Source organism: Lissotriton helveticus, chromosome 5_1 (assembly GCF_964261635.1).
Source record: "Lissotriton helveticus chromosome 5_1, aLisHel1.1, whole genome shotgun sequence".
NCBI classification, from domain to species: domain Eukaryota; kingdom Metazoa; phylum Chordata; class Amphibia; order Caudata; family Salamandridae; genus Lissotriton; species Lissotriton helveticus.
Window position 1 is genome coordinate 1,662,773,076 of NC_136065.1, and position 23,344 is coordinate 1,662,796,419.

General features: G+C 46.7%; 2 protein-coding genes across 3 annotated transcripts in view; one reads left to right on the forward strand and one right to left on the reverse strand.

The window, feature by feature from the left end:
* The window catches only part of RBM23 (RNA binding motif protein 23), a 501,634-nt gene extending 488,020 nt beyond the window's left edge, over positions 1–13,614 (reverse strand). The window contains exon 1 of one of the 2 annotated variants that reach the window (XM_078644883.1): positions 13,495–13,614. Coding sequence is in view for 1 of the 2 variants with exons in the window: in XM_078644882.1 (XP_078501008.1) it covers positions 13,404–13,419 (16 nt within the window). In the remaining variant the exon portion in view is untranslated. Of the gene's footprint in view, positions 1–13,403; positions 13,468–13,494 lie in introns of those variants that run through there. The other variant, XM_078644882.1, reaches the window with a different exon arrangement.
* A 124-nt stretch (positions 13,615–13,738) lies between these two features.
* The window catches only part of PRMT5 (protein arginine methyltransferase 5), a 143,576-nt gene continuing 133,970 nt past the window's right edge, over positions 13,739–23,344 (forward strand). Inside the window, exon 1 of the mRNA XM_078644885.1 lies at positions 13,739–14,084. Within this exon, the coding sequence (XP_078501011.1) occupies positions 13,963–14,084 (122 nt within the window). The 5' untranslated portion in view covers positions 13,739–13,962. The remainder of the gene's footprint in view (positions 14,085–23,344) is intronic.

Below are 23,344 nucleotides of genomic sequence, written 5' to 3' on the forward strand. Positions count from 1 at the left end.
AGGGCAGCGGTGATGACGCACTGTACTGGCTGCCGCAAAAAATGAAAGTAACACATTTGGAAACTTCCCACTGCGGCCCGCCCACCTCAGAAGTAACTAACAACTTCCAGCACCATTTAATTTATGACGACGTGAGAGCAGGCACCAAGAGCGTAGCTTTAAAACACCTCAGACGCAGGCGAAGGATCCAGTACCTCTAGACGTGGAGGAGGAGCACAACATAGCTCCACTCCTTTTTTACAAAGGGGCCAACAAGAACCGCCACAACGTGGGCGTGTCAAGAAACCCCAAAGATGGGTCAATCCCCCGGGCGAGCGGAGAACCAGGAACAACTATTACCAATGGTAACACAGGACCCCCAGAACACCGAGATGATTCCCATCTTTAACCTTGCTGGATACTCGTTGGGTGAGGATGAACTTTCTGTCCTCAAAAAGGGCCTGTCTTTTGTTCCAACCATAGCACCTAACTTTATGGAGGTCCAGACTGAACTCCTGCGCTTCTTCAGACGCATTAGACTGAAAGCGTTCTTCCAGATTCAACCCTCTTCTGAAAATAAAGCATTCACCCCCTTTCGCCCACCCTCGACCTTTTTACCATCTGCAGGTATGTTACCATCAGAGGTGATAACGTTTGAGAAATTGGTTCTTAAAGACCTCTCAAACTTACAACAACAAAGGAGATTTATACCATATAATATTACACTCAAGGAGAAACAAGCCATCAGTTCCCTTAAAACCAATACCTCAATTGTAATCAAAAGTGCTGACAAGGGGGGTGGTATTGTTATACAAGACCAAGACATCTATACAGTGGAAATTCAAAGACAGCTAGACAATAAAGAGCACTATCTAAGGTTAGCATCTAACCCCACAAAAGAAATTCAGGAACTAATACGGAAGGTGACACTGGATGCAGTGGATGAAGGGTTTCTGACCAAAAAGGAATTTAATTACCTAAATGTAAAAAGCCCCAGGACCCCCGTTATATACACGCTGCCCAAAATCCACAAGCATATCACCTCACCACCAGGACGTCCCATTGTATCTGCATGCGGGTCAATTCTAGAACCCCTAGGTGCCTTTGTTGATCACTTCATTAAAGTCTTTGTCCCCTCAACATCCTGCTATGTACGAGACTCCATGGCCATGATTAACTTGATCGAACATCATCCATTCAACCCAATTACTGACACTTTGTGCACTATGGACGTGGAGGCATTGTATACTAATATACCGCAGGGTGCTGCACTCCAGGTCATACAAAGAATTTTAGACACATGCCCAAGCCCACATGCCATACCAACAATATTCATCTGTCAACTGCTAGAAATCTGTCTGACTAGAAACTTTTTTTCATTCAAGGGCCTCTTCTACCAGCAGATCAAGGGGACCGCCATGGGCGCAATTTTTGCTCCGAATCTGGCCATACTATTCATGGACGAAATAGAGAGACAGGTTATTCTGGTACCATCGAACCCATTCTTCACCGGTATCATCATGTGGCATAGATACATTGATGACATTTTCATGCTATGGAAGTTTGACGTCAATGTTCTACGCCACTTCATGCACTGGATGAACAATAACTGTTCGGGTTTGAACTTCACATCCTCGTCTGATAAATCTTCCATTGACTTCTTGGATTTAACGATTTTTCATCATGAGGGCGAACTGCTCACTCGGTTGTTCAGAAAACCCACTGAGAGAAATACACTGTTGGAATACACGAGCAACCATCCGAGGGCTTTAAGAGACTCGCTACCCTTCTCTCAGTTCCTCCGAATCAGGAGAAACTGTTCAAACAGGGAAGACTACTTCAAAGAAAGTGCCATCCTGGCTAGGAAACTGAAAGATAGAGGCTACCCCAAAAAAACTGTAAAAACTGCTCTGAAAAGAGCTTGGTATCGTCCCCGAGAAACACTGCTTGTCCCAACCCCTAAGAAAGATCAGGAGAGGATAGCGTGTGTAACAACTTTCTCCCCCATATCCAACAGACTAAGAAAAATGATCCTACAACACTGGCCTGTCATCAATGCGGGCATCTTGAATATCGAACGCCCGCTTTTTGCTTTCAAAAAAAGCAAGAATTTTAAAGACCATTTGGTGAGAGCAGCCCTCCCCTGTCCTGTCCAACTTTCTACTCTTGAATCTAGATGGGGACTGTCCCCCATTGTTGGACATGTGAAGTGTGGGGGTTGCGTTGTATGTAATCTTACAATTGAAGGTAAAACATTTGAGTTCAACAACACTAAGTTCCAATGTAATACCCTAACAAATTATAATACCAGTAATGTTGTGTATCTCATTCAATGTCCATGCCAAAAAGTATATGTGGGCCAAACCTCACAAAAAATCAAGACACGCATCTGCCAGCACAGAAGTCGTATCAGATGCAAGACACCGAACGCCCCACTGGTGGAGCACTTCATTGATGCCAATCATAACGAGGATGACATCCGCTGGACAATACTAAAGGCATTAAAATTACCCCCAAGAGGAGGAAGCATGTCAAGTCTCCTTAATAAAGAAGAATTGAAGTGCATAATACTTTTGGACTCCATCCACAACGGCCTTAACCGAACGGAGGACTGGACCTCGCTCCTCTGATTTGACTATTTCTCAGTCTCTCTGAAACATGGCCTTAAATTCTTTTTTAATGACATTGTGAAATGGACACTCTCGGAGGCCTCACCTCTAATATGAACTCCAGACCGCACTGAACTGAACTACTGCAGTGCAACTGCAAGGATGTATATGAAATTTTTTTTAGAGGTCCTTCCTCTAATATGCATTCCAGATGCTATTGCAATCATTTTGAACTAACACAGTGCAAATGTTAGTGTATATTGTACAGAATTCTAGCACTATCCTTTTTCAATTATAATTCGTCAGTTGTATGGTGGGCCATAAATCATGGCCCGTGGTCACTCTAGGGGCACGCCGTACCACCACGAGGATTTTTTCCTCAAATGCACTCTTAGTCCCTCACTGCCGCGGTCTCTTTAATATGGCCGACTCACAATACACATTCACTATCACGGCACCCTCACCACCCCTGAGCCTGACGTGCACTCTAGTCCTTTCATTAATTCTTGCCCACTCCAAAATGGCACCCAAAGGGAACGCGCACGAGTAGTCCCTTGTTTGTGTTTGAAGTCCACACTATGCCTTAAGCCCCGGTGGACCCACAACACCCGGACAGCGTACCTATGCTGCACAGGACACGGAGAGAGACCACCGAGTCTCGCCGGTATCCCGCCCCGATTCTAGCGGCTTTATCAGGTAAGCAAAAGCCCAAGGGCGACCCAGGCACGCCCGGATGGAAGTTTCTACCCCCCTCTTTTCCTCCGGCCCGCTCTCTAAACCTCCATCCCCCTTTCTTCTCGTTTCAGCCTAAACGGGTGTTGAACCACTATTCGGTCCTTACCAAGGGAGTAATTTACCCCACGAGCGAAACCACGCGGCTCGCTCCATGCTGAGGTTACCTAACCTCGCCCCAAAACCAGGTAATCACTACGCTATGCACCGATGAGGCACAGGCTCACAATAGGCAGAGCCCACACAGCTAATGACATACCTTTCCCCCACTCTAGGTACCAGCTATCTATCGGTATACTGACCAAATCCTATTCAGTGCCTGACCAGAATATAATATATTACCCGGCAGGTCAGTGCTACGTGTATATAAGTCACTATATATGTATGAACAAGGAGTTCCCCCTTGTTGAAGACCAGACACCCCACCGTGCATGGAACGTACCCACTCGCCGGCACGGCTCACCACGCTCACTGCGTGGTCGCAATAAAGTGGAATAACCTGAGACACTGCTCGCAATGACAAGCACTCTGCGTGCATGCTATGCGCCCACCTGTCCGAAATTCTTGTAAACATCACTACCGGTTAAACACCTGAATTAAAATCACCCACTAGTTCACATCTCCCTACGTGCACTATACAATTGCGCAATCACTCGATTCGATGTTCTCAATTCACGGGACGGCTCCTGAATTATGAGTACCACTCCCTTGACCAACAACACAAGCATGCACAGTGTAAGTAATCCTCGCCACGCAAACTGTTTGTATATCTCTGTATAATTTCTTAAATTGTAGGCGGATGCCTTATAGTTTCTACTCTCTTTTCTCTCCAATTCTTCCACAGGCATTCCTAAAAACAGGCAAAATGATTCAAATAGTCCTGATGATGATCCCGGTTCACTAGGAGCCAGGGGATCGAAACGTTGACGGTTGAACAGTATTGCGGAAAATTCAATTGTATGCCATTCTGTAAATACTGTATGTCGAAACTTGTTTGCATTGAGCACTAACTTACAAGCGGCATTTGGCTCCAAACTTCTTGCCTGAAAAACTTTTCTTACTCTTGTTTTGCTTCCACTGCACTTTCTCCCTTGAAGGATAGGTACAGGACTGTGCCCTATCTAAAAAGTTTATAACTGACCACCTCTTGGTCAACCAAACTCCTTTTTATTTCTAAATTAAACATTTCCTTACCCGGCTGGGTCTGGAAGCTTGATTATAGTACCGATTGTGGTCTGTAAAATCATTGTCTTTGTTTATCTTCTCCTTTTTCCTAAGGACCTTTGTTGTCTTTAAAAATCGATTACCCATGGTCCAAAGGTACTTATTGGGTTCCCTTGTTGACATGAAAATGATCAGAGCAATGCCAGCACCAGTACAGGGGATTGGCAATTTAGCAGAACCCCGTACTCCAGAAAGTTGGTTAGTGGCCTGTCCAGAAGAGGCCCTCAATCAGTGCTTATAGAGTGATGTCTGCAGTTGGAGGAGTGACGTATATCTATGAAATGGTGCAGACGGTACTTTAAATGAAAAGAGACAAAAAGTGCTGGTACTTATTATCCACAGTACCAATTCGTCCTTCCAAAGTGCCGCTGTTCTCCCATTAAATGTATTACAACACTGCTGAAAAGTGCAGAGACTCTCCATTTTAAATGCTAGTATATGAGTGTGTTTTGAACAGGAGAGTTGGTGTTTTGAAGGAGTATGTGCGTGGCAGAAAGCTGAAGAAGGATGTGGTATTGCTTTTGGCTTTGGCACCTATTGAGGAGGACTGGCCTGCCATTTCTGGTGCTTTGCAGCCGTTTTGAGATAATCTTGAAGTTTCTCATTGCTCAAATGGGTATCATTTCTGAAATGATTTATCTCCCTCTTCTCTGTTGCTTGATTTTTGCTTGCAAGAAAGTGTCACTCATAGTCGTTGAATGTCACTCATAATTACACTGAAATTCTTAAAATGTCACACATAAGTAATCTGAAATCATGTCAGCTATGCATAGACTGTATCTGATTACAGACAGCAATGCGTTCTAGTGGTCCTGATCGCTACTAATTTCTTTCGTTGCCACTTTCTTTTGCGCTACCACCTATTAGTAGAATGACGTATTCCTTCTTTATAGATGTCTTTCTGAAGTCTGCTTACATTGAAGTAAAAAAACGTTTTTTGTGTGTTTTCTTTTATCAAAATTCTGAGCTGTGCCTGAGGACCTCTGTTTTCCCTGCAGTATGGCTGTAATTAATCACATTTTATTGTGAATGTGTGTCTTGTTTAGTTTGCTCCTGCTTGTATGTTTGGGCACTTAAAATTGGTAACCTGTAGAAAATCATGCGAGATGGCCATGTCATGTTCCCAGTCTGAGTCAACATAGGTGCAGTCTGTCTAGAAATGCTGACCTAAGGATAATTCTTGTGGGTCCATAACCTGCTGTTTTTGCTAATAGCTAATTCTGCTACAAAACTATGGCCATCATTCCTCATATTATAGCCACAAAGAGTGGCATTCCAATACCTGTCTTTCACGTCTGGAGCTATGTGCGCTTACCTAAAAAGGGCCCTGTTGGTTAGTTTTTATTGTTTAACGTGATGAGGAAAAACTAAAGACATTTTATGGAAGGCAATGAAAAAATGATTGATGTGCTTAATCAGTGGTACGCCCCATGGCTTAGGTGTCGTACTGCACATATGCACCAAGGTAGAAAGAAAAGTTACATTTATGGTGGCAAAGACCAATTGGCTCGTGTTTACCACTGATCAGGGCCTGGCGGTCAGGACATACTCTTCTTGCTAATGGCTAACCGCACAGTGTTCGGGGCTATGCCATGGAACGCTCTAGAGTTCACGCCTACAGCAGATGCCAATACTGTTGACATTTAAAAAATAGAGAGAATAATGTAAATACAAATTTGAAAATAACATGACTTTGCAATAAGTAAAGTAACTCTTGAGCATATGAAATGGTTTAATTATCTCACATATGTTTCTTGTCAAATTATTCTGGGGGAGAATAATTTTGTAAAACCTTGCACAATATTAAGACTGCACTGCAAGTAACAGACTTGCCTCCGTGACAACACTCGGCCTTATAATGCACAGTGGCGCACCTCATATCAGTTTCTTTCTTGCACCATGTTCTTGCAGTTGAAAGTCAGCTTGCAAGGAGTAGAACCAAATGTTTCTTTTGTATTGTATTGAATGATTTATATTGTGCTTACTACCCCTATGTATGGCTCTGCAGCACTTACCTACATGGACAGCGAGCTACGCCATATAGGTTGTGTGGCTGAAAGGGTGTTGTCTTTGGCACAACCTAGGCCTGAAATCTTGGCGGTCTAGGTGTTGTCAGCTGAGCATGAATCTGTCTTATTCTGCTAATTTGCAATTGGTCAAGCCAGACACACCATCCCAGGAACTCTGTGAATTTTGGGGCCTCAAAGGTGCCTGGCTGCACAAGGTGACTGACACCCATCCAGCCCCCGACCCTGCCTGAAGGCAAGAGGTTGACTGGAGCTGGGGGGTATGCTGTGCTAATGGAGTGGGAAGAAGCCTCCAGGGCCACTTGTGAGCACTGCGCAGGAAATAATGGACTCTCCACGTAGAATGGGAATGATACTATGCAATGCTATATCTTTGCAGTGACGGATCCAGTGTTTGTTGTTTTGTTCCTACTTTAATCATAACATACTTTCTGATGTTACTAAATAGTTTTTTCTGATCATTTACTGAGAGGTTTCTTGATTCTGCTGATTTGCTGATACTACTAGTCGACACCAAACATTTTCCAAAGTAGCCTTCCAACTGAAATCTGCACTATTAAGGGGTAGACAAAGCTATCTTAGAGAAACAGTTCTTGCCTGACTATGGGCTAACTTTGAATTGTGTCTGGAGAATTTGCCCCACAAAACATCAGTCTTCCTAGCCATCTTATACAGGGTTAAAGTTCTTGGATCTACTCATTTTTTGTCCTTTATGTCATTATGAGTCCTGGGTTTAACACAGTTTACATAAAACAGACTGAGTCAGTAGTAATGTTGTTTTTTGTATAGTAAAAATGTTTTTTTGAAGACTCAGTAAGGTGCATAAAAATATAATTAACAGCGGAGCAAGCGTCTCTCACACTCATAAAAGCAAAGACCTGGCTCGTGAAGTGAGCACCTGGGAGCCGGAGCCATTCCCTGGTGGAAGGCCATGAAAAAAGAAGTTCACAAAACAATCCTTGAAGTTTTCTTGCTCCAAGAACAAAGGAGCACACAGGGGCCCAAAGGGAAGAGTGAGGTGTACCAAACTTTGCAGCAAAGCATCATCAGAAATGAGGAGAGATGACCAGAGAGCAGAATATGGAAAGGTCATGGCTCTTGGAACTGGCCAGCAGATGAGCTTGGTTCAAATGAGACAATCAGCCCATAGCAAAAAACAGACAATCATAGATAAAGGCCCTCCTTTCCGCATTCAGGGATGAGTGCTCCACTTTGTGGAATGTAATCTTCACCCACTTCACATCAACATTTTAGGGCTTGCCTCGCCGTCCAAGTCAGCTGTAGCTGAGAGTGTAAGAAAACCACAAGTGAAGGGACTGCATTGTGTCTCCCGAAGCATTTAGAAATTCCTGGATTCCTGCAGGAAATATGTTGTCACAAGAAGAGACGAGGGTACCAGGTGCTACTGGAATGAGGCCATGTCTGGCTCCAAGGGCAGAGACCAAGCAGCAGCGACCGTAAAGGAGAAGGCAGCAGAAGCACCAGTCTATTGCCGTAACAGACTCCCGTAGCACCTGTGGTGGCGGGGGGTGATCTTTAAGAGCCCGCTCAGCACAATACTCTGGCTGGAGAGCTCCTGATTGAGTCTGGAGGTGGGGCCCCCTCCACATATCTTGCAGGGGAGCCCCCTCAAGTTTCGTTACGCCACTGCCGGTATTGATTGATTTAAACTTAAAGACTAGAGAGCCTGCTATGGGGCAGCCCTGCACTATTGCTTAAAAGCCGCTGCCAGACTCACGGGCCCCGGCCGGGCCCCCCGCACCAGTCCTCATGAGCCTCAGGGCCCCGTCCGGGGCCCAGACAACATTTATAAGTGAAGTGCCTCAATCATGGGCCCCGGCCGGGGCCCCCACACCATTTCCAAGAGTCTCAGGGGCCGGGGCACCCGCACCATTTTGTCAGAGCCTTCTTGCGCGGCAGCACCACAGTTCAATTTATTAAAGAGGACGGGCGCGGGAATGCCGGGCGTGCGCAGTGCGCACAGTCCATTAAAATCAATGATGTGTTACAGTGAGGGGCCCGGGGCCCCCTGGAGCGCGGGGCCCCACTGCAACGCGGGGGCTGCGTGGGCTTGTGTTACGCCCCTGGTGGTATTGAGTCAGAGGCCCGCGTTCCTGCCGCTGCAAGAAAAAGCAGCACTGAAAGTGATCGCTTTCGCGATCGCTATTGTAATGAAGCTGAACAGGCAGGGACAAAAGCATAGTGGGGGTGGGCGGGGGGTAGGGGACATTCACAACAAAGCCCCATTAACAAGTAAATGGTCCTTAAAAGACCTGCGTAGTACTCGTGGTGCAGCTGTGTGTGCCCGGGAAGCTGGGGTGAGGTGCCAGAGGGTGACAGGCAGAGGGAGGGAGACAGTGAGAGAGAGGGAGGGAGACAGTGAGAGAGAGGGAGGGAGACAGTGAGAGAGAGGGAGGGAGAGAGACAGAGGGAGGGAGAGAGACAGAGGGAGGGAGAGAGACAGAGGGAGGGAGAGAGACAGAGGGAGGGAGAGAGACAGAGGGAGGGAGACACAGAGGGAGGGAGACAAGACAGACAGAGGGAGGGAGACAAGACAGACAGAGGGAGGGAGACAAGACAGACAGAGGGAGGGAGACAAGACAGACAGAGGGAGGGAGACAAGACAGACAGAGACAGACACAGACAGACAGAGGGAGACAGACAGACAGAGGGAGACAGACAGACAGAGACAGACAGACAGACAGACAGAGACAGACAGACAGAGGGAGACAGACAGACAGACGGAGACAGACAGACAAAGGGAGACAGACAGACAGACAGAGGGAGACAGACAGACAGACAGAGGGAGACAGACAGACAGACAGAGGGAGACAGACAGACAGACAGAGGGAGACAGACAGACAGACAGAGGGAGACAGACAGAGGGAGACAGACAGACAGACAGAGGGAGGGAGACAGACAGAGGGAGGGAGACAGACAGACAGAGGGAGGGAGACAGACAGAGGGAGGGAGACAGACAGAGGGAGGGAGACAGACAGAGGGAGGGAGACAGACAGAGGGAGGGAGACAGACAGAGGGAGGGAGACAGACAGAGGGAGGGAGACAGACAGAGGGAGGGAGACAGACAGAGGGAGGGAGACAGACAGAGGGAGGGAGACAGACAGAGGGAGGGAGACAGACAGAGGGAGGGAGGGAGAGAGACAGACAGAGGGAGGGAGACAGACAGAGGGAGGGAGACAGACAGAGGGAGGGAGACAGACAGAGGGAGGGAGACAGACAGAGGGAGGGAGGGAGACAGACAGAGGGAGGGAGGGAGACAGACAGAGGGAGGGAGACAGACAGAGGGAGGGAGACAGACAGAGGGAGGGAGGGAGACAGACAGAGGGAGGGAGACAGACAGAGGGAGGGAGACAGACAGAGGGAGGGAGGGAGACAGACAGAGGGAGGGAGGGAGACAGACAGAGGGAGGGAGGGAGACAGACAGAGGGAGGGAGGGAGACAGACAGACGGAGGGAGGGAGACAGACAGAGGGAGGGAGGGAGACAGACAGAGGGAGGGAGACAGACAGAGGGAGGGAGACAGACAGAGGGAGGGAGGGAGGGAGACAGACAGAGGGAGGGAGACAGACAGAGGGAGGGAGACAGACAGAGGGAGGGAGACAGACAGAGGGAGGGAGACAGACAGAGGGAGGGAGACAGACAGAGGGAGGGAGACAGACAGAGGGAGGGAGACAGAGGGAGGGAGACAGAGGGAGGGAGACAGAGGGAGGGAGACAGACAGAGGGAGGGAGACAGACAGAGGGAGGGAGACAGACAGAGGGAGGGAGACAGACAGAGGGAGGGAGACAGAGGGAGGGAGACAGACAGACAGAGGGAGACAGACAGACAGAGGGAGACAGACAGACGGAGGGAGGGAGACAGACAGAGGGAGGGAGACAGACAGACAGACAGAGGGAGGGAGGGAGACAGACGGAGGGAGGGAGACAGACAGAGGGAGGGAGACAGACAGAGGGAGGGAGACAGACAGAGGGAGGGAGACAGACAGACAGAGGGAGGGAGACAGACAGACAGAGGGAGGGAGACAGACAGACAGAGGGAGACAGACAGACAGAGGGAGACAGACAGACAGAGGGAGACAGACAGACAGAGGGAGACAGACAGACAGAGGGAGACAGACAGACAGAGGGAGACAGACAGACAGAGGGAGACAGACAGACAGAGGGAGACAGACAGACAGAGGGAGACAGACAGACAGACAGAGGGAGACAGACAGACAGACAGAGGGAGGGAGACAGACAGACAGAGGGAGGGAGACAGACAGACAGAGGGAGGGAGACAGACAGAGGGAGGGAGACAGACAGAGGGAGGGAGGGAGACAGACAGACAGAGGGAGGGAGACAGACAGACAGAGGGAGGGAGACAGACAGACAGAGGGAGGGAGACAGACAGACAGAGGGAGGGAGACAGACAGACGGAGGGAGGGAGACAGACAGACAGAGGGAGGGAGACAGACAGACAGAGGGAGGGAGACAGACAGACAGAGGGAGGGAGACAGACAGAGGGAGGGAGACAGACAGACAGAGGGAGGGAGACAGACAGACAGACAGAGGGAGGGAGACAGACAGACAGAGGGAGACAGACAGACAGAGGGAGACAGACAGACAGAGGGAGACAGACAGACAGAGGTAGACAGACAGACAGAGGGAGACAGACAGACAGACAGAGGGAGACAGACAGACAGAGGGAGACAGACAGACAGAGGGAGACAGACAGACAGAGGGAGACAGACAGAGGGAGACAGACAGACAGAGGGAGACAGACAGAGGGAGGGAGACAGACAGACAGAGGGAGGGAGACAGACAGACAGAGGGAGGGAGACAGACAGACAGACAGAGGGAGGGAGACAGACAGACAGAGGGAGGGAGACAGACAGACAGAGGGAGACAGACAGAGGGAGGGAGACAGACAGACAGAGGGAGGGAGACAGACAGACAGAGGGAGGGAGACAGACAGACAGAGGGAGGGAGACAGACAGAGGGAGGGAGACAGACAGAAAGAGGGAGACAGACAGAAAGAGGGAGACAGACAGAAAGAGGGAGACAGACAGAAAGAGGGAGACAGACAGAGGGAGACAGACAGAGGGAGGGAGACAGACAGACAGAGGGAGGGAGACAGACAGACAGAGGGAGGGAGACAGACAGACAGAGGGAGACAGACAGAGGGAGGGAGACAGACAGACAGAGGGAGGGAGACAGACAGACAGAGGGAGGGAGACAGACAGACAGACAGAGGGAGGGAGACAGACAGACAGAGGGAGGGAGACAGACAGACAGAGGGAGGGAGACAGACAGACAGAGGGAGGGAGACAGACAGACAGAGGGAGGGAGACAGACAGAGGGAGGGAGACAGACAGACAGAGGGAGACAGACAGACAGAGGGAGACAGACAGACAGAGGGAGACAGACAGACAGAGGGAGACAGACAGAGGGAGACAGACAGACAGAGGGAGACAGACAGAGGGAGGGAGACAGACAGAGGGAGGGAGACAGACAGACAGAGGGAGGGAGACAGACAGACAGACAGAGGGAGGGAGACAGACAGACAGAGGGAGGGAGACAGACAGACAGAGGGAGGGAGACAGACAGACAGAGGGAGGGAGACAGACAGACAGAGGGAGGGAGACAGACAGAGGGAGGGAGACAGACAGAAAGAGGGAGACAGACAGAAAGAGGGAGACAGACAGAAAGAGGGAGACAGACGGATTTGTGGTGGAATTTTGCCAACTACGGATTACATGTAGTACATTGTTTTTGGCAACGTTTTTCCTGCTATTGAATTCATAGCATGATTCTTTTTGTTTTGTATTGGTATGCATTGACATGGCACGAGTTGCCATTAACGCATGATGTAGTTATCAATGTATTGATCAGTTAGCTCTTTCGTTGTGCATACATGATTGAGTTCTGGTATTGGTAGACGTGGCACTGATTAAATGAACTTAATATGTTTGTTTGTAGGATGAGATTCCAAAAGAGACTGAAGCTGCATGACAACTTCGACAGCAAAGAAGAGGAAGGACTAGACAACAGGGATCTAAATACAAAGGACGAAACTGTTAATGGTTACTATGGACACTTCCCAAGGACTCACGGGACTTCAAGTTTTTACTGTATTTTTTGTGTTTACATTTGAAACTTCTGGTGTAATAAAAAGCGAAGTAAGATATGCATAATCCTCACCTCCCTGTCCTTAATAAAATTAAAAGTTTTGTTCACTACAGCTAGGAACATTCTCATTACACGCATAGAGGGAAGACAAGCCAGCTGTTTTTTATTGCAACCCACGGAAAACAGCAGGCACAGATATCTTCACTGAACTTAGAACCGTGTTCAGCTCAAACATACCATAACATTCCAACAAACGAGGTCGATTCGAGACAAATCCATGAGACTTTTACAATATAGACAACTTTTCGAACAAAACACAGTTTAGACAATACTAACATCACAGCAATATATGTGCCGACAATGTTAGCACCTGGAAACTGAACTATGGCATAACTAATCACTATCACGCCCGGTTTATTCTGAATTTATCGCTGTCGAGGGTTCCTGTGTTCCAAGTGACGCTAACCTTAACTCAAACGTTCTAATGTGTAGTATTATACAGTCATCTTTAGAGGGTAGAACATAGTTGTCATGAAATAAGCGAATAACTCAAGTGCTTCTTTCGGTTTCCCAGTTGACATGCAAGGACCGCCCTTTGTTTTGAGGTTTCCAGCAGTTAACCTGGAGTCTTACGCCTGCAACTAGTCTTCCCAAGAGCATCACCCCACCAAAGACCCCTTTTCCCTCTGACGTCTTCTTTCCAGCCTTTCCATGCAGTCATTAGTACTGTCCACCACCATCATTCGCTTTTCTTACTACTGTTCTATTATTTGTGACCCCAAAAAATGTCTCTCACCTCGGGAATACCTCTTCTTCCGCTTTTCTTCCCGGAAATAGAAACAAGATGGTGGTGCAAGTTGAGCGTGTTAGCCCCACCCATCCACTCCTTTCTTATTGGCCAAATACAACACGGAAGCCGATCCTGTGGGACTATTTTCAATTACACTCGATGATTGGAGCCTACATTGGACCTCACGCTCTCCGATTGGCGAAGAAAAAAAGGCCTGGAAACGAATCCAACTCTTCCATTGGTTAGAGTTGTGTGGGCGGGTGCTCTGTCTTTTGCCTCCGGTGAGATTACTGGGCTAGAGAATGGTGCTAGTGATAGATATGTGCACTCTGATTGGGTGAATCATTCATCCCACACAAGCATAGTAAACGAAGAGCCCAGTCCTGATTGGTAGGCGATCTCCGGGACTTCGTTGTGGTTGGCTTCGAGCCGGTTACCTTACATCGGCACGTGTGAGGTTTCTGAAGCGGGAAAATGGCGGCGGTGACAGCAGCTGGTGGGGCGCCTGGTACCGGCGGGAGTCGTGTATCCAGTGGTAGAGATTTGAATTGTGTCCCCGAGGTGGCTGATAGCCTGGGAGCTGTGGCCAAGCAGGGGTAAGTGATGCGCGCAGGAGTAACAAAAGGAGGAGTAACAAAAGGAGGGATAAAGGTGATGTAACGTGGAAAGTGAGGGAACCCAGTTTGACAGCACGTGAGGCTACAGAGGACTAGTGGGAGGGCATGTTAACGTTTTAGACTCAGCAACGGTTTTGACGGAGTTACCGGAGGCTTCTTACCTGTTCTCGATATAGTGGCACAGGATGGCCGTGGGTTTGGAGATGTACAGTTGAAGTTTAAAGCACAACGTGGGTGGAACTTTCCGGGCAATGGTCTCCTGGACTTATCGCACGAATTGTAGACTGTACTACTACTTCTGTAGCCGTAGATGCATTTTATAGATGATTAGATGGGGACTAGGAGTTTTGCAAGGAATTACACGAGCCTCCGTTAAATTTACGTCATGCTAACTTCCCTTTATTCAGTAATTCCTTTTCTGCATACTATGACTTGGATACCAGCCGTAGGATCCCAACCTGTCATGACGGGCGTGATTATGGATGGTTTCTCTTCTTTTAATATCCTTTTTATGGGCAATTGTCCCCATAAACGTAATCTTATTGCTCTCTCCTAATCTCGTTATGGAAGTAATGTTGCTAATTGACACTTCTGCCCAGTGGTCGAAGTGGGGGGGTACAAAGTAGGGGAACTGTGGGCGGAGAATCAGAGGGTGGGAATAACCCACGGATTGGATCAGTGGGCAGAGCCAGATGTGAGGCCAGAATGCGCAAACATCCCATGAATCAAAACTTCCACTAGACCATGGGTAATCAATCAATTAATTCTTTCTTTATTCGGGTATTGAACATGAATATCCATAAAAGCACAATTAAAAATACATAAATATACAGTCATATAAATAAGAAGAATCAGTAAAAACCACAAATATATGTACAAAAACATTATTATCTTTCTCCTATTATATTAAACAGTATTAAGAATTGATTTACGCCAGGGGTCTCCAACGAGTAGCTCGGGAGCTACTGGTAGCTCGCCAGTACCTTCAAAGTAGCTCTCAGAAAAGTTCAGCTCAGTATCAAATTCAGAGAGTAGGCGACTATTAAAGAAGGCAACACTGCTCATCTCAAGACCCTTAGAGTGCCAGCCAGCCAAATCTATGGCAGTAACTCATACTAAACACACACAGTATCGGCCTATAGGGCTGCCACTTGACAGTCTGTATCCAATTTAAAAAAAACTAAGCCACAAGGAGATTGACCATGTAGTAGTCCCTGCTTTAACTGTCGCAACATGTGTGTGAAAAGTGGACCATAAGAGAAGTGTAACAGCGGTAGCCTGAACAGTAATCAGTGCTGACCCACCAAAGTGTGACACTGCAGGAGCCAGAGTGAAAATGTGTCAGTTGGGTGCATGATCAGCTCAAGACCTGAGGAGAACAGGGCATGATCCAGACCTGAGAAAATTAAGAGACTCATCAGCAATTATGTGCGTCCATAATCAACACTATTGGTTCCTGAAAGCTACGCCTGGTGTCAAGGACCGCCAAATGTGTATGCTAGCTCCCATCATAAGGGTGTTATCTCTGATATAATTGTGCCCATTCGTGGCATAATAGTGCCAATGGCATAATAATGGTCATCCTTGACTATTTTGGGTATTTTTGGTCCTAGTTGTGGTATAGTGGCAGGCATCATTTAAATACTGGGAGCATGACTGGGCTACATTTACCTATTTTTGGCATAACAATTGTCATGACTGATATGTTTCTGCCCTGACCCTTATGGTTTCCAGCCTTGGCACAACTGGGGTCCTAGTATAATAGTGCAGCATTATTGTTATAAAACAGGCATCCGTGGTGCTGTGGTGAGAATCTACAGCATAAGACTGTAATACCTGGGTATTCAAAGAAGTCTGTCCTTATGAGGCATTTGTCCATGGGAGTACTTGATGAAAATGATAAGAGGATGTTTTGGGACTGTGCATTTCCTAAAATCTGAAAACTGATATTTTAAAGGCAGTTTGTTTTCAAAAACAGGTTTTCTTCTGGGAAACTGAGTTTGTTTGCCCAAAGTGGTATTTGATAGAACATTTTCAATTTCAGAAACTGATGAATGATAATTCAAGCTTATCTGGGGAGACCTACTGATGTACTTATATGCATTGTGTGGTAGGGCATGTCAAGATTTGAATGTTACTTCATAAGTCAGGTGGAGGCATTTTATATTTATGAACATTTTCCTGGGATTTCTGCTGGTAACCACACCAGGGGGCGTATTACGTATTTGCATTGTTTGCGCCCGCCGCACCTTTGAAAAGGTGCACCTGGCACAAACAATGCCAATGTTCCCCGTTATCGTTAATGTTCTGCCCTGGGGGCAGTACATTCATGTGAAAACACAGAGCAGTTGCTCCTTGTTTTCACAGTGCACATTTAAAGGGGATGAGAGATCCCCTTGTAGGGGGGTGCAGTCAGGGCTGCTCTCAGGGGGCGCACTGACAGTAGGCCAACTTTTAAAAGGGCACACTCTCAGTGCACCTTCTGAGGGCTTCTTTGTCTCTGCGCCCGTGTCTGTAATATGACGCTGGCGCAGAATCAAAGGAATTCCCTCATTTGCATAGGTCACTCCCATATGCAAATGAGTGAACAACCTCTGTTGATAGCACTGGCGCTTTAAGTGCACCAGCGATATTGGTATTATAGAAGGGGACGCACAAACGTCTGCGCCCCCTTCTATAATACCAAAGTTCCCTTTGGCCGTGCATAGCTGGCGCAAACGCCCCTTGTGCCCCCGGGGCACAGCATGTAATACAGCACCTGGAATACTTGGGTGGTACCACTGATCCTGTTTGGGTGGTCATAGTGTAGTCACTATTTCACAGTTATAACATTTACTAGTATCTCGGGAAGACTTTCCTTGAGCAGAAGTAGCTCTCACTACAGAAAAGGTTGGAGACCCCTGATTTACGCAGTCTAAAAACATTCTTTAAAAAACCAGAAACTGAAGCAACAGTTAAGACATTGTCTAGTTTCTGAATTTCTAAAAAAGCTGGGCGACACTGATTAAAACCCATTATCCTTAATAGCGGCAAAATCCATCTTTTGCTAAGGGGAGCATAATTTTTACAAAATAGCAAGATATGCATATCCAATTGTATGGACAGGTCATCACAGGGACATTTATTAAGGTCCTTTGTCCAATCATTCATTTTAGGGTAGCTAAAAAATCTAAATAAGATATTCATTCTGAAGCGTATTAATAAGAACTTTTCAAAGTCTTTCATTTGCAATTTCAAATATAGCTGGGTTTCGCTAGTAATCAATACCAGTTGGTGCCCCACCACTGTGCTTTTCCTCATCTCCAAACAATTCCTTTTGTCCTCCATATGTAACATACATATATGCTTTAATTCTTTTCTGGTTACATGGGACATAGAAAGAGGATCATCAATGTATTCACGATGTCCAATCTCCAATCTCCATGAGGAATGATTTTACATACGCCAGCCATCTCATTTTACTGCTTTTTTCTAGGTTCATGGCGTCTTTCAGAATTGTTTGATTAAAAGCGCACTCCTCCGTAGACCACACCCTATGCCATAATAAAACTGGTTGGATTTTAATAACATCCTCTATATAGGGTTGACCCAGCTCCATATGGCAATTATGGGTGGACAGTGTCTCAGGGACTGTTAGGAGGTGTCTAAAAAAGGAATTTTCTACTAGTTGTAATGATTTAACATTAGCATTCCCCCATATGCCAGCACCGTTGCAATTGCAATACTAGTTGCTCTATATATTGTTAAAAGTTCCTTAATCTGCTTTTTGCCCAATTTTCGTGCAAAGTTTTGAACAGCCATTATTGATTTACAAAACAACAATTTTCGTGTATTTATTGTTGTATTCCATTTACCTGTTTGATCGAACAGTATGCCCAGATAAGGAAAAGTTTGGGTAAATTCCAGGGGTTTAGAGTTTCTGAACATAGTTTTCTTGTTCTTTAATGCCCCTGGACCGCAGTTCATACAGTAAGTCTTTGAAGCATTGACCCTCGGATCTAAATTACCCATGAAATTTGCAAAGGATGTGCCATGGGTACTCACAAACTTTCTCTCAGTGGGCCAAATTTATAGTGTGTTTTGTGGCCGAGGGCCGCACCGGTGGGGGTGGGGTCCGTGGGGGTGGGGTCCGTGGGGGCGGGGCTAGAGGGGAAAAAATCACTGCCGTTTCAAAACATTAATAGACAATGCTGTATTTCCAAAGCAGATACAATGGTCGGGCCTGTAGAGAGGGGAAGGCGAGGGGAGGTGCCACGTTTCAGAGCCGGGGAGAAAGAGAGATGATACCCCAGCCCTAATGGGAAATGAGTTCTGCTGGGCCTTTCGAATCTCCACTCTGGGTCTATTTTATAGCACACAGTTGCTCTTTACAGTACCTGGATTCTTGGAGCATGTCATCAGGTAATCCACGTATGCTATTTAACCCCGCCCGCTTTAAAAAACAAGCATTTACAATGCAATGGTTTTGCCTTTGGAAAAGTTAGAGCTATTGGCATTGTAAATGACAACATTTGTATTTATGTGTTGGTTTTGAAAACAGATAAATAAATGGCATTGTCATTTACATTGCCATTAGCTTAATCTCTCGCAAATGTGAGACCTATTGTACCCTACAGACGAGCTCAGCAGACAGCAATTACTACCACACACAGACACCCAGAGCCACACACACACACCCAGAGCCAGCCACACACACACACCCAGAGCCACACACACACACCCAGAGACACACACACACACACACACACACCCATCTCTCAGTGTCTAAAATATTAATCTGATTTTGTGCAAAGTAATCTGGTGCGCGTGTAAAGTGCTCTAATGCCATTGGGCCAATTTTGCCCTATACACAACTGCAATACATAAATATTCTTGAGGGCGATAAGATAGATGTAAGATACAAGCCCAGGTGGTGGCTCCTGGGCTGCCAGACGACCGGTACCAAGAAGGACTGGTGAAATACCACATAGAAAGCGCTATGAAGCCCCGTGCGTTTGCTGCGAGCCAGACACTGTTATTTCTGAAGTGCACCACCAGCTCTATGGTGTTTCACAGACCCAGGTACTAATACAGACAGAAGCATCCTGCTACGTTAACCCAGTGAAACAAGCAAATAACATGTTGTGATGCAGTGACAAATGACGTTTACTGTTACTGTGGCAACTTAGCACTGCTGCATTTAACTCCAGTACAAATGCATATTATGTGCTTAATTTGTGTCCGTGGTTGTAGGAGGTGAGCACCGGTTCTTATTGTTGTGAACTGGAGCTGACTTGTCATCAGACATTGATCCCGAGCAACAAAGAAAGGCAGAAAAGAAAGAAAGAAAGACAGCAGAAAGGTCTCAAAGGAAAAAGCAAGGATGGCAAAGAATCCAGAAGAGTAAGATTGAGAGACAGGAAGTGCAGGGTGGTGAAAGAAAGAGGCATGAGGTGGGATGAAGGCTAGGAAGCCGAAGTCTGGCATCCTCAGCAATGGGTAGAGCCAGCAGCAGGCTCCAAGAAACAGTGCCCGGCCAGCGATTCATTTCTTTATAATGAAGCACTGCACGTGCTGGCCAATGTGGGGAGGGCTTTAAGCATTGAACGACTGTGTCTACCACTTATAGGAGCGGCAAAGCCTTTGAGGCGCAAGGTCAATGTGACACTCTTGAACGACCTTCACTCATTCTAAAGGTTCTGTGCTGCCCATCACCTCCCTTCTCCTGGGATTTTCCCAAACGGAAACTTTTCTTTTCCTTAATAAAAACACCAGGAAGGGTCTTCTGTGCCTTGCAGGCCACCATCCCAGTGGTAGTAGCCAATCAATTAATGTTCGTTAGGCAAGTTGTCTTGCGACCTCCGGACACTGGAGACTTTTCGACGCAATTATTAGTATATAGGTTTGCAGAATTGGGAAGAAGTAGCACAACTCAGCGTGCAGTTGGTGACCACTTTTTCGCAACCTGTCTCTTAGTACATCAGGCCCCCGTCCCCAGTGACTGCATTCTCTTAATCATCCCTTTTCTATGCCTCTAAATCCGACAGGAGGGCCGCTTTGCAGCAAAGCCTTCTACTCTTCACCCGTGCTCCTCCGTCCTCTTCATCATCAACCTGCAGTGGTGTCTGTCCACGCGCTGCACGTGAGAAGATAAGCCAGTGGAAGAAAGCGGCAAACCCTCTTCACGCTAAAATAAGATGTTAGCCATAAAGTAATGTGTGTCCTGCCGCGTGCAGCTCTCCTTTAGAGCACATTAATTAATGCATAACACGGACAGTTAGAGCTCTGGTATCCATGTTGGACTGTGTGCGTTTGTATGGCCTTTGCATTTAAGCTTGTGCTGTTACTGTAGTTTTCATCCACTGATGGGGACGTATCTTGGAGGCACCTGATCTGAAGTGTCCCATCCTAGTTAAAGTAACCGTGGCACAGCACAGGGTCGCCGCGTCTCTGGAGAAAAAACGCGGGGGGTGGTTGCACGCTGCTGCCCGGAAGATAATGCCAGAGTTCAACAAACCCTGCGAGGAATGTCCCAATCCAGATTCCCACGTCCATCTGTGCTGTCACGGCTGCATGATATGTGTGCGCGACGTGTAATCCTCCAAAGAGGGATGGCATGCAACAACTGGCTGTTGTAAAATCCATTATCGGCTCTCGGAGCTAATAGAATGCCGAAAGGAAAATAACAGGCGAGGGTGACCTTGCCACCCCCCTCGCGTGCAGTGAACTTTCCTAGTTAATGGCCCTAGATAGGAAGATGGTATCACGGGATCCGCTCCTGAGGTCCTCGGCAGGAGGCATTGAAATCGGAAAGGCTGGTAGTGGAGGAGATTGGGAATAGTCAGACGCAGCCTCTTAAATTGAAAACAAGCCGAGGTGCCGTGACTGCGGGATGGGGGGCGGGAACGGACAGCGGGAGGGAGGGGGGGCGGGAACGGGCACACGGAGAGTGGGAGGGGGGGCGGGAAAGGCACGGACAGCGGGAGGGGGGGGCGGGAAAGGCACAGACAGCGGGAGGGGGGTGCTCACCTGGACCTGGACTTCCGGCGGCGGTTGGCCGCGGGATGACGAAAAGAAACATGGACGACCGGATTTTTAAAAAAACGCCCACCGCCGCACTGACGTTCTAAAAGGGGCTGGATGAGAAAAAATCTCAGGAACGCCCACGAGTCGCCTTCCAGAATGACGGACGCCTCTCTCTTCCAATGGCTAGCCTCCATTTATGGAGCTAGCCAATGGAAGACAGATGCGGAACTAAAGCTACACTGTTCTAACATTAGATTTCGCCTGCGCCGAAAAGCTGCGCGGCGCAGCTTTCGACGAGGCGAAACCTAAAAATGTATAGAGACCCCTTATGGCTGCACCAAAGTAGTTATGGATGCAAACCTCTGTAGGACAGTAGCACTCCTGCATGAAAATATAGGTAGAAAATAAAACAAACAAAGAACGCCCTTAAGTGGGGAGGTATACATGTAACTTAAGAGTTACTGCCCTATGTGCAATCTGTTATTTGCAGTAGGATTTCTCTAAGGGGATTGAGGAAATACTACGTTTTTAGCATTTGGTCAGGGGCACTCTGCTAATGGGGCTGGCCAGTCAAATGTTACGTTAAAACTGTGCTCATTTCTTTAAAATAATTTTAGTTTAGTGATCTGTGGTCTCTTTCATCATTTCTTTTAGCTATGATAAAACTTAGACTTTTCCTCTTAAAACAAAAATATTTCCTATTGCAAACAGACTTGCACGGACAGAGTTTTGGCTTACCTCAGGTTCACTTAAGCCAGCTGGCCACAGTAAAAACTCAACAGAATGTACGTGACATTAATATAGCTGAAAGTATTCCATTCGGGGCAAGGCAGCGCTCACCTTCTTTGCTTATGGGGAACACAAACCAATAACATGGTAACTTTAATGTATCAAAAACAACGAAATAGAATCACACACCAAGGAGGAGAGCCAAAGCAGTGTAGACATACTAAAGTGAGGATTGTACATACTTATTATATGAAATCTGTACAAAGGCTTTCACAAATAAGTATGAATTCTGTGGACCAAAATGACGCATGTAGAAGTAACGCCCGATATAAGGATTTCATAGTTCAAGTCCTTTCTACAGGGCAGAACCAAAATTCCACCAAGTACAGGACATAATGTGAACACCCACCAGTGCTAAATTTGAAAAATAAATAAAGAGCAGAGGACCAACGTTTTTCTTAGGAGACTGCTAATGTCTGTGGTTGCCGGATACTAAGCTGACTAGTTTTAATATGATCTCATACTTATTTCTTCCACCACTCGACACATACCCTCTCTAGCTCCATTTTACAAGTGTTTTTCACACCTACTTTTTTCCTTGGTCAATGCTTCTAATCTTTCGCTGCCACCTTTCTCCATTTTCTGCATTTATCTCATTACTCCGGATGAAAGCTTGAAGATGAATAATAAGTCTTGACAGCAAAAATGTAGATGAGGTATCCCCCCCCCCCCCTGCAATTAGATGATTTGGAATGCTTTACACTGGTCTGTCCCAGTTCTCGACTGTTCTGGTCCAAATTAAGCATGGTGTGGCAAACGTGAAAATGCAATTGGTAATACAGACTAGATTTCTGGCATATCACCTCCTGCGGAGATATGCTTGTTGAGAGAGCATAATCCAATGTTGACAAAAGTAACAAACTAAGAATACTGAGAACATGCTACAAGCATATACATAAAGAAACAACAATGTCCACTGAATACAGGATTGGGCTGAGGTTATTACCACCGAGAGGGTAGGGAAACTACACAGTGCATTCATTAAAAGTCATGTCTGACAGACTCCATGCTTAGGGTCACCAACATTCAACTCAATATGCAGAACATTAAGCACAACCCTTGCCTCTTTGTCAGACAGACTGCTGGCAGCATTAATATATTGGACGCTATGGGAAAATACATCAAAAGGGAACTGTGCCACTCCATGCAAGCCTCCATAAAGAAGTAGTTAAACCACAGTTACAGAGTGATATTCCTAACACAGGAAACAAAACCACCAAAAGGAGGGAAAATGCATGCTGCTCAGAACTCCAGGTATCCATAGTGGTTGTGCACCAATCCAGAAACTTCTCCTAAAACACTGGGCTAAGGCAAAGTAATAATAATAAAAGTGTTGATAATTTCATCAATTCATAAGAATCGAGATTTTTGAAAAGAAAATACTGAACTATGTCTCAAAACAAGAAGCTGACAATTATCTCATATTGTAGCAAGGGTGCGATTTA